Source organism: Lactuca sativa, chromosome 7 (genome assembly GCF_002870075.4).
Source record: "Lactuca sativa cultivar Salinas chromosome 7, Lsat_Salinas_v11, whole genome shotgun sequence".
Classification (NCBI taxonomy): Eukaryota; Viridiplantae; Streptophyta; class Magnoliopsida; order Asterales; family Asteraceae; genus Lactuca; species Lactuca sativa.
In genome coordinates this window covers 172279266-172295085 of record NC_056629.2, presented here as the reverse complement: position 1 = coordinate 172295085, position 15820 = coordinate 172279266, and the positions used below count along the sequence as shown (strand labels likewise).

Below are 15820 nucleotides of genomic sequence, written 5' to 3'. Positions count from 1 at the left end.
ATGTTATATTTTTTTATTTCTTATTTTTGTATAGTACTTGCCATTCAATCAAATCACCTGGATATTAGTGTAATGAATTTCCTATATTTTTTTTTGTAATGAAATTAACCCCAAAATTATTACCTTTTTTTCCTTGTCATACACAAGTGGCATTCCAACATGATGGTAGTTCTAAGGGGGCCAAAACTAAAAATACACAAACATCAAAAAGAAATTGTAGAATCGACATAACCCTAACAGCAAGAAAACTTTATGAAACCCAATCCCTTACCAACCATGTGCTCAAAGGCATCCGCTACCAAAACAAATGTAAAAAAGAAACGTACTTCATAATTTCTATCCACCCTTTACTCTACTTTACTTTACTTTACACTTCTATCCATCACTTCCCTGATCTAAAGTTAATCATTTCCAGCTCTAAAGTTCCCTTAATATTCACCTAATCCACCTTATTATCTTCTTTATCTAATAACAATCACAAAACGCCACGTTTTTACTTCTCGAATCCCAATTTTTTTAGCTCAAAATGGTATAAGATTCTTAACAATTTTGAAGTTCAAGGTCCGTATTTTTTATTTTTATTTTATATATATACAGTTAATGGTAAAAAACGAATGCATGTGGACCATATATGATGTATTCTTTATACAAGAAGCATATGGGGCATCTTTTTCTTCTTTCTTTTCTGATATAACTAAAACAGAATGATTCAATTCTGTCAATTATAGACATGGGTATCACTGGAGAACTCGTGAGGAGTGTGTTCTCCAAAAATCGATCTTTTGGAACCACCCATGACACCAATGTGAGTTCCAATTCTTGATTTTTCATGTAATTTATCTTAATTTTCTTGAAGAACATCTTCATATAAACGTAAATTTTTGTGATTTTCATTGAATGATCAGGTTATGAGAACGAATTCGGTTGAAAGAAAGAGATGGTCGTCTGTGAGATCGTATCTTTGTGGCGATGAATTCAATTCGGTTTTAGCAGAAGAAGATTCGGCTTCTAGAAGATTCTCCAGTTCAGTTTTTCTTGAAGATTACTCTGGTTCTGCAAGAACTTCAAAAGCTACTGTTTTTAGTTCACGAATTGACGATGGGTCTGAAGCTACAGTCACACAACCCATTTCAGAAAACTCAAATGAAAGTTTACACGACTACAAAAAGACCAATTTGCCCTTCGAACATGATGCTGCAGTTGTCATTCAATCAGCTTTTAGAAGCTTTCTGGTAATTTCACAAATTTCTCAAACCAGTGTTCATCTTTTTCTTGTTCTTCGTGTCGAAATGCTTATGAGTTTTGAGAATTTTCAGGCTAGGAATCGGAATGGAAAAGAAAGAGTTGAATCGGTGAATGTTTGTGATTTAGAGGTTGCGGTGGCCACCGGAAGTCCTGGGAGGGCGTCGATAGCTACGTCGGTGGAAGTTCAAACGGGAAACTCGGTGGTGGAAGTTAACGAAGGTTGCAACAGTTTTGCTCATCGTATGTCAAATCAGAAGGGGGTAAAAGTACAAGTGTCGAAGCTTAAGGTACATATACAGATTCAAAGTTTAGTCGAGGTTAAAATTAACATAACATTAATCTAATCTATGAAATAGTTTAAATCTTCTTAAATGGCTTATCATTTGCTATATATTTATGATATTAGTTGTGAAACTTGTATATTATACGGGTTAATTAAAACATAATGTTAAATAAGAGCGATTAAATGAGAAGTTTATTTGAGTTTGAAATATGAAATAAGTGAAAATTATGAAAAAAAAACATGCAAAAAATAAATTAATTAAAATTATATGTTTAATTGTTAGACCCGTGTACTAAATGAATTATTATAATAAAATGTTAAATACAATGGTTTAAAGTGTAAATTTATTTGAAATTGAAATTGAAATTTCAAATTTCAAATTTGAAATTAATAGTTATTATAATAAGTTTAATTTATGGAAACTAAATTAATGATATAGTGGAAATGAATAATGATGTAATTGATAAATGGAAAATAAATATATTTCAAAATTATAATAAAATGACATGTGGCAAATTAAATGAGAAAATGACAAGTGACAATAACATTTTCATTTATTAGGGTAGATTAGTAAATTAAAAGTAATTTGTTATTTTTGAAATAAAATATATTGTTTAAAACCAAAAAGATACCCAACACATAATAGTGTTTTTTTATGTATATTACCTAAAGACCTTTGTATTATATTATTTATTTTTTTTAAATTAAATATACATGTCAAAATATTTAAAAACTTTGAATTTATAAGAAAATTAAAAAAATAATAAATTATTATAATAGAGATTTTTTTTATTGCAATTATTATATTAAAATATTATGTGAAATTTAATAAAATAGAAAAAGATAATAAAATGACATGTGGAAAAAACTTAATTCAAAAAAACCATAAAATGTTACTTGACAAATTGAGTAAATGTGACAAGTGGCTAAAAAAACATTCTCTAATATAATAATTCCATTGGTTTAAATTACATTCACAATAGTGTATTTTTTTTCTTTTTTGGGATATTTTGCACAATCTCGTTGGCAATTCAATATTATGAGAAATGAATAGCAAAAACCTGTCCCATCAAATTTCAATTTCTTTATCTGAAACAATATATTAGAGATTGAATTAATATAAATACATACTACATATTTAATATTATTTCATCTTTAAAAAAATCAATATAAACGTTTCTAACATTTTCATAATTATATTTAAATATTAGAAATGTTTTATATTTAATTGTTATAACATTTCTGATATTTCTGACTTTCTATATTTTATATATGTTTAACAAAAATAAAAATACACATAAAGTACAAAGTGGTAAAAAAATATTTAAAACAAAAAAGAACCATGAAAAAGCTACTTTGAAAAAGTGTTTGCAAATGCACAACCACTTTCCTTCCAAATAAGGAAAGTGCTCACAATGATAATTATGCTTTTCCATATTTAGAAAAAAAAATAAACATCATTGTATTTGTGGTTGTCTAAACTCTATCAAGATGCTATTGGGTTAATTTATAACTTTAGGGCTTTAAGTATTACAAATTGGTATATCTAATATCTTAGTAGTAGCCTAGTAGGCCTTCTTTAAGGTGTGAGCTACAATAAACTTCACCATGATTTGATCAATTATTTATTGGGCTAATATTTAACATTGGGTTTTGTGTGTTACAACTCTCATAAATTCAACTAATATCGAAATAATTATGTTTTTTTAGCAGGAAGATTGGGATGATAGCACAGTGAGTAGCAACATATCAAAAATGAGGATTCAAAATAGACTCGAGGCATCTACAAGACGCGAAAGAGCACTCGCATATGCTTTCTCACAACAGGTGACATTCAACTACTAAAGTATCAAATAACTCTTCTTTACATCAAAAACGAATAAAACAACTACTAAATACAAGAAATAGTAATCTACTCAACCAAATTATTATAACATCTTTTATTTATTTATTATAACATTTTACTTTTGTTTCTTATTGTTATAACCACTGGCGAATTTAGTTGGTTGGCAGGGTTATCACATGCTACCCCTTATTTCATCCATAGAAGTGTTAAAATTATTAGAACTTTTTTTAATAATGCAACTCCTAACAAAAGATGACACATATAACCCAATCAATTAGTCCATCTATTACTTGTATTTATAGGTGATATTTTCCTTTAGATATTGCATTTATTTAGTTTCAGTTAAAATAACTATAATAAACCATTAAAAATAATTGATTTATTAGCGGTTTTGTCAAATTTTTGAAAATTTAACGAGTTAGCAATTAATATCCCCGATTAATCCCTTAACCTCAGTCAGCCGACTAGCTAACGTCAAACGTTTTTTAACCTTGATTTTTAATGTATGCTACCTCTTCAATTGGTCAAGTAAAAATAAATAATCGTTATATAAATTATTCATAAGTAGTAAATCGTTAGGACAAAAAGTGTTTGAGATCAACAATATTATGAGGCTCGATTTGTTATTTTGATGCAAAATTACTAGATTTAACTTGTTACTTGACCGGTTAATCCATACATTTAAACGTAGCACTTGAAAATTGTTTTTTTTTTCGTAATAAAATGGGTTGATAATTTTATGAATAATACAATGATTTGTAGTGTAGAAATAAAAACATGTATGGATGTTAAAATTGAAAAAAAATAACGAATCGCTTTCAAAAAATAAGTAAACGAAGAAGCCATTTTTAAATTGTGATATGTACACTAGTTTGTTATATCTAACCAAATCACAATTTAGTTTTTTTTTAAATCTTATTATCTTATTATATTGGGAAAATATTTTAGTGCTACAAGTAACAAAAAATTATGGGTCTGCCCCTGGTTACAACACTATACATTGTGAAATCTAACCGAATTATAGAAATGTCAGGCAATTACAAAACAATTTTCATTGTTGTAATCATGTAGATTTTTCAAAATGCAATGTCCTAATAAAGATAAAACTAAAAAGTACAATTCTATAATTGGGTAGGTTTCCTAAAGAAAGTACATTGTTGTAATAGAAAAAAAAATAAAATAGGATGCTATAATAAACAAATAAATGAAATTACATTGTTATTTCTTGAAGTGATTTTAGTTATTGATCTTGTTTATATAGTTAAGGATTTGCTCAAAGAAGAAGCAAAATGTGAGAAGCGGGAATGATTCAGAAACGAACATGAGTTGGAGTTGGCTTGAAAGATGGATGGCTACTCGACAACATGATACTTCTTTTGGGGACTTAAGCAAACAATTTGAAGAATTAAATGTGAATCAAAAGTTAATGGTGAAAAAGAAAGTTATATCAGATTTAGCAGGGGAAGAGAAGGAAAGCTGTGGATCAAATGAAGTTTCTATCCATTCTGATAATGTTTCGTTGAGCTCAAAAACAGCTGAAAAATCTTACTATAAGCCCACTCGAAACAGGCTCAAGGCAACAAGGCAAAAATCCTCAACGGGTTATAAGGAGTATTCTAAGGTAAAATGACCTTTGATTAATCAACATTTTGGTATGTGTATTAATGTATGTGATGAATGATGATTATACTGTTTTATGATACAGATGAATAGGCCAGGAGGAGTAAGAGAAATTAGATGTGAAGATCAACAATAACTCCAACGAGTTATGACTTTTATATATTAATAATATTTACTACTTTGAAACCATTAATGTTGTGGTAAATTTGTATAAATATAAGGTTTTGATTAGGATGTGGGTTTAAACTGTATTTGTATTTGGAATGATAATATTTTAATTCTTAAAATTAGGTGTTTCTTTTTCTATTTAACATAATAATATTGTGAAGTTTATTTGGTTTACATATTATCTTAAAAGTAGTATTTAACTTGAGTATTAAGCCAATTTATTGTTGGAAAATTGGTTTTAACCAATTTAAAAAATGGTTTTTTTTCCACTTTTACCACGAATTTCAAACCCTAAGTATAATTAAAATGAAAAAATGATTATATGTTTGTGTTCCTCCATGATACATTCGTTTTGATATATCACACGTCCAAAACGGATTGAAGATGAATGAGAAAATGTATGTTAAATTGAGGTGTTTGGAAGCAATTAACAAACGAGTTAAGTGGGTTTTATAATTTCATCACACATGGGTCTGAATATAAAAAAATGAGTTTATAACTACAAATGTTTCTTATCCTTGTAAGTTTTATGACATAAAGGCTATCTCTTGTGCGCAGAAGATTGCAAATTTGAACCAGATGGGGTTGAAGAGGGTTATAAGTCTCATTCATCTCAAATCTCTCTTGCGTGCGCATGGGGGTTCACTAAACTTGCGAGTGTGTAGCTGTCACTATTTGGTTAAAATCGAATTGTCCAATTGGACAATTTGAATTGAACTATTTGGTTCGGATATTCAAATTTTTAGATTGATTTTAAGCTAAACCGAATTATTATTTTTGGATTTCGGATTGGTTTTGGTTTATAAAATAAGAACCGAATAGTCCAAAAAAACCGAATAAAAACTTATTATTTATTTTTAATATATATAAATTATTTATAAATTTACAAAATTATTTTTTTAATTATTAGAAACTTTCAACCAATATAGTCTTTTAATACGTACTTCTTATCAAAAGTTTTTTGTCAATAAAATATTAAACTATAATTAATTTTTCTTAATAGTAGTTTATAAATTATAATTCATAACTAAAAAGTTTTATTTAGTTACTTTTAAAGAGTTGGTTAATATTTAAGATATACATTATTTAAAATGTCTTGCCTCTTAAAAACAAGAATTGTAAAAACTGATCCAACCGAACTGTAATTTTATTGGATTGGATCGGATTTGAATTTAGTTTGGATTATTTCGATCCATGTTTTGAAAACCGAAATCCATTTGGATTTATTTCATTGGATCGGATCAAACAAATCCATCCAAACGAACACTCCTACGAGCGTGCGACTTACGCTTACGAATACACCACCGGTTTACCAGAAAAGTTTAGCTCTCTTTTGCATAATATTTTTTCTTTTTGTAATTGAAAAAAGAAAACATTAATTACTGAATTAATCACAAAATATTAGTTATAATCTTGTGATTAGTGTTTCGTCAGCTATATGTTTTAAGTCTCATTCATCTTCAATCTCTCTTGGGCGCGCAGGGGGTTCACTAAACTTGCTAGCGCATGACATGAGGTTACAAATGCACCACCAATCGACGAGAAAAGTTTACGTCTTTTTTGCAAATATAAAAATTTTTTCATTTTGTAACTGAAAAAGAACCATTAATTATCACAGTAATCACAAAATATCAGTTAAAATCTTGTGATTAAATTTTTGTAAGTTACATGTTTTGGCCCTATAAATATAGCTCTTTGGTCGTTGATTAGACACACTAGGTAAACCAATATTTCCTTATTATCTGTTGATTCTATTCTTCTTCTTCCTTTTGCTGCAATCAAGGTACTTTTATGGCCAAGCGAGGGTTCAAGTGATCTTGAAGAATCACTTACCATTGTTGCATCTTGGGAAATAAACACTCATATTTACTTTGCGAAACTTTGAAGAAGCATAACTTCTTCATATGAAGTCGGATTTAAGCGATCCTTATATCTACGAGATAGTCATTACGACTACTGCATCTTTAGCTAAGATTATCTATTATATCTTAAATGTGTATCCCAAATTTGTGGGCGTTACACTATACTAATGTGAAAAGCCAATCTTCAAGATATTTTCATTTATACAGGAGTTCTACTTTATGTTTTTCATTTTAAGTTAATCATGAATTAAACTAAAATGCAAAGTTTAATTGTGAATAGGATATCATCTGATAATCTTGTTGATCCGTTCACGAAGCCATTATCCAAAGAAAAACTTGATGGTCATGCAAGGACCATTGGCGTGATATTAAATAGTGATATGATGTAATAGTTTAGTTGTTTAGTTTGAATTATTATGATACATTTTAATAGTATGAATTGTAACCGTTTTGATGTTTATTTCATAGTGACTAAATAAAGAGCTTATATTTGCTATCAAAGTTGTGTTAATTCAATACTATGTTTCACTTTTTCATGTTTTGAACCTACTTCCAGAATGTTTAATTATGTTTGAACCTTTACAGTCGGTCACACTCTAGGAAGTGAGTGAGTGATTTAAGCCTATTATGAGTATTGGTTAATTCGCCAATTTGATTTGGGTATTGCAATAAAGATTGCACTAATAGTTATGAGCCCTTAAAAATAGAGATTTTAAGTATCGGAACAACCCACAATTAGAGATTACTTTATGGATTTAGTCATAGGTAATTCTAAAATGTCAATAACTTTTATTCTTCAAACCGTTATGCATATGGGGTTTTGTTTGCAAAATCTATTTTACATTGGTATGCTCCAACGCTATTCGTAATTGGTAGTAATTAGGGGTATGTCCATGTGTGATTAGACGAGGAGACATAACCTCTGTAGCTAAAGCTTATTTGTTCCTTCTCATAACTAGAAAGCAATATATATATATATATATATATATATATATATATATATATATATATATATATATATATATATATATATGGGCCCCTCGATGTATGATGACATCTGAAGTTCTTGGTCGGGCCTTGAGTAAATTATTTTTTCAATTTCGAAGTCAGATGTGATCGTCAGAAATATGTATCGAGAAACAGAATGGTGAATACCGAAATTGATTATTATCCATGTATCATGTTCATAGAAATGTCTAGAACAAAGGAACAATTGGTGACTTGTCTAAGGACTGAATTTTGATTATGATCAGAGTTTGGCAATTAAGTTGGATGACTACTCTCTGTTGATTGTTAGTGAAATATTAAGAATGTGAAAAGTTAATGATTTGTCGAAGTGAGAGACTATCGAAAATAGTGTCTGAGGTCATAAATTGTTTTGGTAATATTTTTAATAATAACATTGTCCTTTCAAGTTGGCCTCATAACCCAAATATCAATAAGGAATGGAGAAAATAAGTTATTAATTTATTAATTAATTAATAAATTAATTAGAAATTATTTTAGAAATTAATTACTTGAATATTAATTAATCCAAGAGATACAATGAAATATTACTGAAGCTCCTAAAGCGTTAGGTTTGGATATTTTTGATGATGTCCCTGATAGGGATAAGGCAGGTTTCTTATAAGCTAAGGATAAACCCAAAAAGTTTGAATCCTTTAGGGTTTCATCAGCTGCATATAAATACATTTTTAGGGGTTAAACCCAAAGTTCTAATTCCTCTCATAAAATTCGTCCAACCTCTGTCCCTCTCTCTTCATATAAAAAATTCTAACCTTCTCTTAGGGTTAGGAATTTTGAATAAACCTTTGATTAAGGTTTTGCCTTCTTCTTATGGAGTTTGTGTGTCTTACTACATTAGAAGGATTCTACTTTGGCTCATTCATCCTTTTCAAGCACTAGCACATACGAGATCCCAATCGAGTAATCAAGAGGTTGTTATATTTATTTGATTTTGGAGTTTGTTGCTATAAAAAGTTAAACCTAGATCTAGGGAGCATGTACACTTAGATAAATCTTTTGATTGTTTCCGCTAATTAGATAGTGTATTAATCCTATTAAAACTCAATAAGACCATTTGTGAAATTTTGTCAATTTTTGCCTATGGATCATTTTTGAAATTTAAAAGAAGTCACTTAAATTTTGTATTAATTATCATAAATTAAATAAAAAAACAAAAAACTAAACCATAGAAAATATAATATTTATATAAATGAAAAAATAAAATTTATTTTAATCATAAGCAGGTATATTTTTAATATATAAATAATTTTTGTTGTCTAAAACTTTATCTAAAATATTTAAACTACAATACATCATTAAATATTTGTACTTTTTATTTTTTTATCTAAAAATATTTGAAGCATAGAAACATCATTTTATCTACTTTTATTTTTTGTGTGGTATAAACTTCGAGATTTATCTTTATTTTTCTTAGACACATATATTTATTTTATAAGAAATTTGATATGTTATGATAAAAATAATAATATGTTTCTATTTTGTTTTAAAAATGTAGCACTTATCTTCCAAATTGGATAAGTGTAGGGCATAAATGAGTCAAAGACATTGTTTTTGGGAACCACCATGTGCCACGACGTAACCATAGGGAGGTAACTATGTGACTATAGGGAGGTCACGACATGACATGCCAAAAAAGAGAACACGTCCTGGATGGATGTCACGACGTGGCCTGAGTATGGTTATGATGTAACTATAGCTATAGCCCAAGCCTATTATCTTTTACGGTTTGCTTTGTATTTACACCTCTAATCTCAGATTTAGGGTTCCATTTCTATCATCCATCTCCCTCTAGAACCTTGAAGGAAACCCTAATAACCTCATCTTCATTTGTGAGCTTATTCTTGGTGTTTTTGGTTGATTTTGAAGGAAAAAAGAAAGCTTTGGTAGTGTTGTGTGCATGTTGGCAAATTTAAGTTTTCTTTTAGGGCATCTCTGGACCTTTGCAAGTGGTCAAGATCCAAACTTTATTGTTCTAGGTTGCTAGATCTAAATTATTGTCCCTTTATCTTTAAGTTTGAGCAAGTTGGAATTGTGGGATTCCATAAAGTTGGCAACTTTATGGTTCGTTGAGGTCCCTTGAGTGCCATGTGTGTTGGATATAAAGTTTGGATAAGTTTTACAGACATTCAAGTGATTGTGGTTCCATTTTCATTTGACCTAATAATAAATCTAGACATGCATTGGACATCCATGTCTATAAAGCATCGATTTTTAGAGTGATTTTGGAGTTAGAAGGCCCTCTAAAGAGTGGATGGATAGCTTAAGTGATTAATGCCTAGATGCATGAAGTTGTCCCAATCTATTGTAGTCACGACGTGTCCATATGGTGGTCATGACTTGATGTGTAACACCCGATTCTAGGTATTTTCATTTTTGACCTTTGGTATTTTAATACTTTGCATATTTTTTCCCTAAGGGGCAGTTTTGCCATTTTTGGAAAACTTGTAGTATGCGGGGGGTGTACGCATGCAGGGGACAAACCCTAAAATTTAGGGTTTAGACCCTATCTAAACAACATTTTGAACCTCGGATCTCACATTTCTCAGCCTCCAAAGCCCTTTGAGTTACATTTCGAAACCCTAACCCCTTTTGAAGAGATTTGACCTTTCTTGTGTGTGTTGGTGAGACTTGAAGAAGAACTTAGAAGAAAGAGCCTTAATCAAAGGAGAGATTGTAGATCAAGATTTCTCAAATCATTTCCAGCTTCATTAACATATAAAGCTTGGAAGTTTCTCCTTGTTTGCTTATATCTAGTCTTTATGAAGTTTTGGTCCCATTTTAGTCATATGATGAGATCTAGTGGCTTCCTTCCACTCCAGAAGTTAGGAGTTGCTTCTATTGATATTTCTAAGGTCCTAAGTCCATAAAGTTATCATCTTGATGGTTGTGGATCAACCATGCATGAGTTTAGGTCATTATGGTTAAAGTATAATGCTAAAAGTGAGGTTTGTATCCTTTTGAGCCATACAAAGGCTCCAAGTTCATGAATTTATGGTTTAAGATGTTTGATAAGACTTGGATCTAAATTTTTGGCTTTTGGTTGCAAGTATTAACCACTTAGTGGAAAAGTGCTTAATGGGCACGTACGTTGGGTGTACGTATTTGTACGTTGTGCGTATGTTGCCCGGTCCCCGATCATGGCTCGCTTGGTGATGTGCACAAAAGTACCCACTAATTTTAATATTTATAACCTAACAAACTTAAACTAACTATGCACTTATAGACAGTGTACCTAGTCAGATTACAGTATAGCTTGGGTAAGTCGGGTGTCGATCACAGGGAACGGTGTTACTAATTAATCTACTTACTATTAAATTAACCTAATTATTAACAAGTTTAAAAGGGGTTTTATCTGATTTTACAAGATCAGACGAACTTAGCTCAAATTCAATAAGTAAAAACACACTCTTGTCTAGTTTGAATCCACTTCTTCCTTATGGCTAGCTAATGATTATGGATTATCAAGTTGGTTTTAATTGTATTAGTAATTTAGTTCTAACTTTACCACTAATTAACTAATTCATGTCAAACTATGTATGTTCACACACAATTAAACACAGAACTAATTATGAATGTAAATATGCTATATAAGATTTGTTATATAAACGCAATTATAGTCACAATACACGTTCTCTAGCACAGCTAAGCTTATTTACTCTAATTACTAACTAAGATTGGTCAATCCTAGCTCTAACAATTCAATGTTCACTAAATCATTAGGTAAACAAGTTCATGCAGTTAATGGTCACTAAGCTACATCGAACATGCAATCAAGCAATTAGAGAAACAAACATAAGCATGCTAGGTAATACAAATCAAGCACAAGCAATTTTACCAACTAAATAAATCCATAAAAATTGAGCTATACATAAGTTAGAAGCTTTATCTAGCTAAACAAGAGTAGCTAGATTCAGTTGCTCATCATAGCAACTAACAATAGCAACTAACAAACTAACACAAATTGAAGTTATAGAAAACATGTTCTTAATTAACAAAAATAAACTAAACTATGGACCTTCACTCTTTTTGGTGTTGAAAGCCTCTTCCCAGAACTTTTCTCTGCTCAAAATCGTCTTCTGGAACTCTTCTCTCTAGCCAAAAGTCTCCTCTATTCGTAATGGTCAAGGATTTATATAGTTGCTAATATCCATAAATTCACGTCGTGAATAATAAGAAATTCACGTTGTGAGTTGTAGATAACCGTGCCCGTCAAGGATTCCTTCACTCGTGTGCATATCTTCTAGAACCAACTCTTCACGTCGTGAAAACGTTTTGTCCATAATTTCTTCTCTTCTAAGCTTTTAATTCCCAAAGTTTCTTTCTTTAACGCTTTTAGTCTCTTTTCTTCAAAATGTCTTCTTTTTGGCTGCAAATAACATTTAAGCTCATAAGTACCATTATTCTAAACAAATTACCAACTTATTAATAAAAATGTATTTAAATATTGCCTAAAAATAGGTATAAATATGGCAATATTACTTGGTAGTATGATGGGCGTACCCAGCTCGTACGCAACGCGTACTAGGAATCCTTGTAGAACGATGGGTGTATGACTGAGTACGTTGGGCGTACTCAGCCATCGTTGACTTCGGTTGACTTTCTTGGGTTTAGGCCATATTTGGATTTTTAGGGTTTCAGCCTTGATAGGTCCATTAGACTTCTGACTTTGGGTTATTGCTAATAGGGGTGAGCAGCGGAACAGGGTACCCGCTTTCGGAACCAGAACCGCTTAAGGACTGCCGGTTCCGGAACCGAAACTGCCTTAGGCGGTTCCGGTTTCGGTTCTCATTTCTTCGGAACCGTTACCCGTTGGGTACCCTCTGGAACCCGTTTGTTTATATATATATATATATATATATATATATATATATATATATATATATATATATATATATATATATATATATATATATATATATATATATATATATATATATATATAGGGTTAGGTTCATTTGAGACCACTTATATTTTGTGAGACCGTGAGACGCATTTGTTTATTTTTTTTTTATTTTTTTTAGTTAATTCATGTTCTGAAAATAATATTTAAAAAAAGAATTTTTTGATTTTTCCATTTATTTTGCATTTTAAAATTATTTTTAGAATATGTACAGTGTAATATTCTATTTAGAATATTTCACGTATTTTTCAAAAAAAATAGAATTTTTTTTTTTATTTTTTTTTATTTTTTTTAGTTAATTCAAGTTCCGAAAATAATATTTAAAAAAAGAATTTTTAGATTTTTCCATTTATTTTGCATTTTAAAATTATTTTTTAGAATATGTCAGTGAAATATTCTATTTAGAATATTTCACGTACTTTTCAAAAAAAAAAACGGATTTTTTTTTTTATTTTTTTTTATTTTTTTTATTTTTTTATATTTTTTTTAGTTAATTCAAGTTCCGAAAATAACATTTAAAAAAACAATTTTTGGATTTTTTTCATTTATTTTGCATTTTAAAATTATTTTTAGATTTGGTCTCACGGTCTCACAAAATTAGAATGGTCTCAAATGAACCTGAACCTATATATATATATATATATATATATATATATATATATATATATATATATATATATATATATATATATATATATATATATATATATATATATATATATATATATATATATATATATATATATATTCCTTCTTACACTCATGGATCACCGTTTACTTCTTTTCTTTCTTAAACTAAATCAACTCTACTATGTTCCTCTTTATTGAATTAGTTTGAGTACGAATACTCTACAAACATAGCAATGAAAATGAAGACCAAATAAAACTAAAGCATTAATTAAAGCTATCATATTTACAGGAAGTGTTAAAAATGAAAATGAATAATGAAGATTATCATTATGTTAAGGGTTGATTAAATGCTTGGTGGAGTTTTTTAATCCATAGATTGTTTAGGATATAATAGTTTAAAAATAATAGTTATTAATATTGAAGGCTGAAGACTCATTCCAATAAAAATATCAATTCGGTGATTCATTAATTTATCCAACATCGTCTGATGTAATAAAGATTGAATGGTTTGTTAGATTATAAAAATGAATGCTTCTTATTTCATCACAACTCAAACATGAAGGTTTGAATTAAAAATTTAAATGCGTTTGAGTATTTAGACATGTTGTCTTACACCAAAAAGTTTCAATGTTTTTATAACAATGATTTTGAGGTCTCTGTATACACAATTGTTAAGAATTCTATATGATTTTTGGTTTCAAATTTTTTGAAAGTTTATAGCAAGTGAGTATCCAGAACTGGAAGCGGTTCCGGGAGCGGTTCCAAAAATTTAGGAACCGATGTAATCGGTTCCGGTTCCGGTTCCAATATTTTAGGAACCGTCGGTTCTCGTTCCGGTTCCGGTTCCATTAAAATTGGTCGGGTACCCGCTTATGCTCACCCCTAATTGCTAAGCTATGAGATTTCTTGAATTTAGGCCATGATGGGTTTTGGGCCCATTTAAGAGGTTGGGCCATATTAGGCTTTGGGATGCCATTTAGTAATTCGGGCTTTTCCAGCAAATGGGTTGGGCCTTGGTTTTGGGACATGTAAGAAAAGGGTAAAATGGTCTTTTATCCTGAACCTTGGACAATTGGACGAGGATTCGAGTTTTGGGTTGTAACCTAGTTATTGATTGGACATTATTTGATGGCGTTAGCATAGGGTTTTTCCGGATCAGTACACCGAGATTTTATCGGAGAGATTCAACAATGTGAGGTGAGTTTCCTCAGTGTGTTTGGCGAGTCGAAGACACCAATTTTGGCCCATGGTTTATTATGTTTAGGATGCTAGTTGTGTGTGTGACTTTGCATGTATGATATCTGTTATGTATATCGGGCGGGGCCTGATGATTATCTTGTATGCTATTTATCTTTGTGATTCTTGCATGTGTTTATGTGTTTGTATGTATGCCAGGTGGGGCCCATTATTTAATGACAGATCTACTCCGAGTGGGACACGATGCCGAGCGGGGCCTGATGTTGGGCGCAGCCTAATGACGGGCGGGGCCCATTATATATTTACTATGTATGGTATGTGTTATTTTAGGGAACTCACTAAGCTTCATGCTTACAGTTTTCAGTTTATGTTTCAAGTACTTCCGGATCCAAGGCGAAGAGCTCGGGGTGATCACATCGCACACACCACGTTGTTCCGCATTTTATTTGACTCTGATGTATTTTGATGTTTTGTTTACACTTTTATTCTATTATGGTCCGTGGACATGTTTTCAAAAATGGTTTTATTAATCTAAAAATTAAAATTTTTGGTCTTGATTTTTGGGTTGTTTCAAGTTGGTATCAAAGCCTTGGTTTGAGGCATTCAGACAAACTTTCGGGTGTGTCTAAACTCAAACTGGGGATTTGGTTGATTTTTATAAAAGGAATGTTTTATAAAAAGATTTTTCTAACAAAATAAAAGGGTATGGTGCATGAAATCAACCTAGCTCAAGTAAGTTTTCCCAAAATACCCATACATGTTTTATGATATGCTTGATTTTTGAATTTGTGAATTGCATGCTAAGTTAGGGATAAGGATCTAAGAGAAATGCCTTTATATGCCTGATTGTTTGAGCTTTTAGAATTGCATGCTAGTATGACTTTTTGATGATTGGATGGATTGGCCTGATATGTGATGACTTGACAGTCCGCGATACTAACTTGACAGTCCGCATAATTGACTTGACAGTCCGCATAACTGACTTGTCACTATGCATAACTGACTTGACAGTCCGCATAACTGACTTTTCAGTCCACATAACT

At 30.4% G+C, this 15820-nt stretch overlaps 1 protein-coding gene across 2 annotated transcripts; it reads left to right on the top strand.

Moving 5' to 3' along the window:
* The first annotated feature begins 525 nt into the window (after nt 1-525).
* On the top strand, nt 526-5336 carry LOC111902821 (protein IQ-DOMAIN 33). Of its 2 annotated transcripts, none has more exons than XM_042896231.2 (6): nt 526-805; nt 906-1232; nt 1317-1532; nt 3242-3355; nt 4636-4995; nt 5080-5336. In XM_042896231.2, the coding sequence occupies exons 1-6, from the start codon at nt 731-733 to the stop codon at nt 5128-5130; spliced, it is 1143 nt and encodes a 380-aa protein (XP_042752165.1). In that variant the 5' UTR covers nt 526-730; the 3' UTR covers nt 5131-5336. The 2 variants fall into 2 exon arrangements, with proteins under 2 accessions (XP_042752165.1, XP_023754405.1); XM_023898637.3 differs by having other exon boundaries at nt 543-805; nt 3239-3355.
* Nucleotides 5337-15820: the final 10484 nt, after the last annotated feature.

Coding starts and splice junctions, on each gene's coding strand:
- LOC111902821 (XM_023898637.3), top strand. CDS start 731: ATGGGTATCACTGGAGAACTCGTGAGGAGTGTGTTCTCCAAAAATCGA. Junction 806..905: donor GAACCACCCATGACACCAAT/GTGAGTTCCAAT, acceptor TTGAATGATCAG/GTTATGAGAACGAATTCGGT. Junction 1,533..3,238: donor TACAAGTGTCGAAGCTTAAG/GTACATATACAG, acceptor ATGTTTTTTTAG/CAGGAAGATTGGGATGATAG.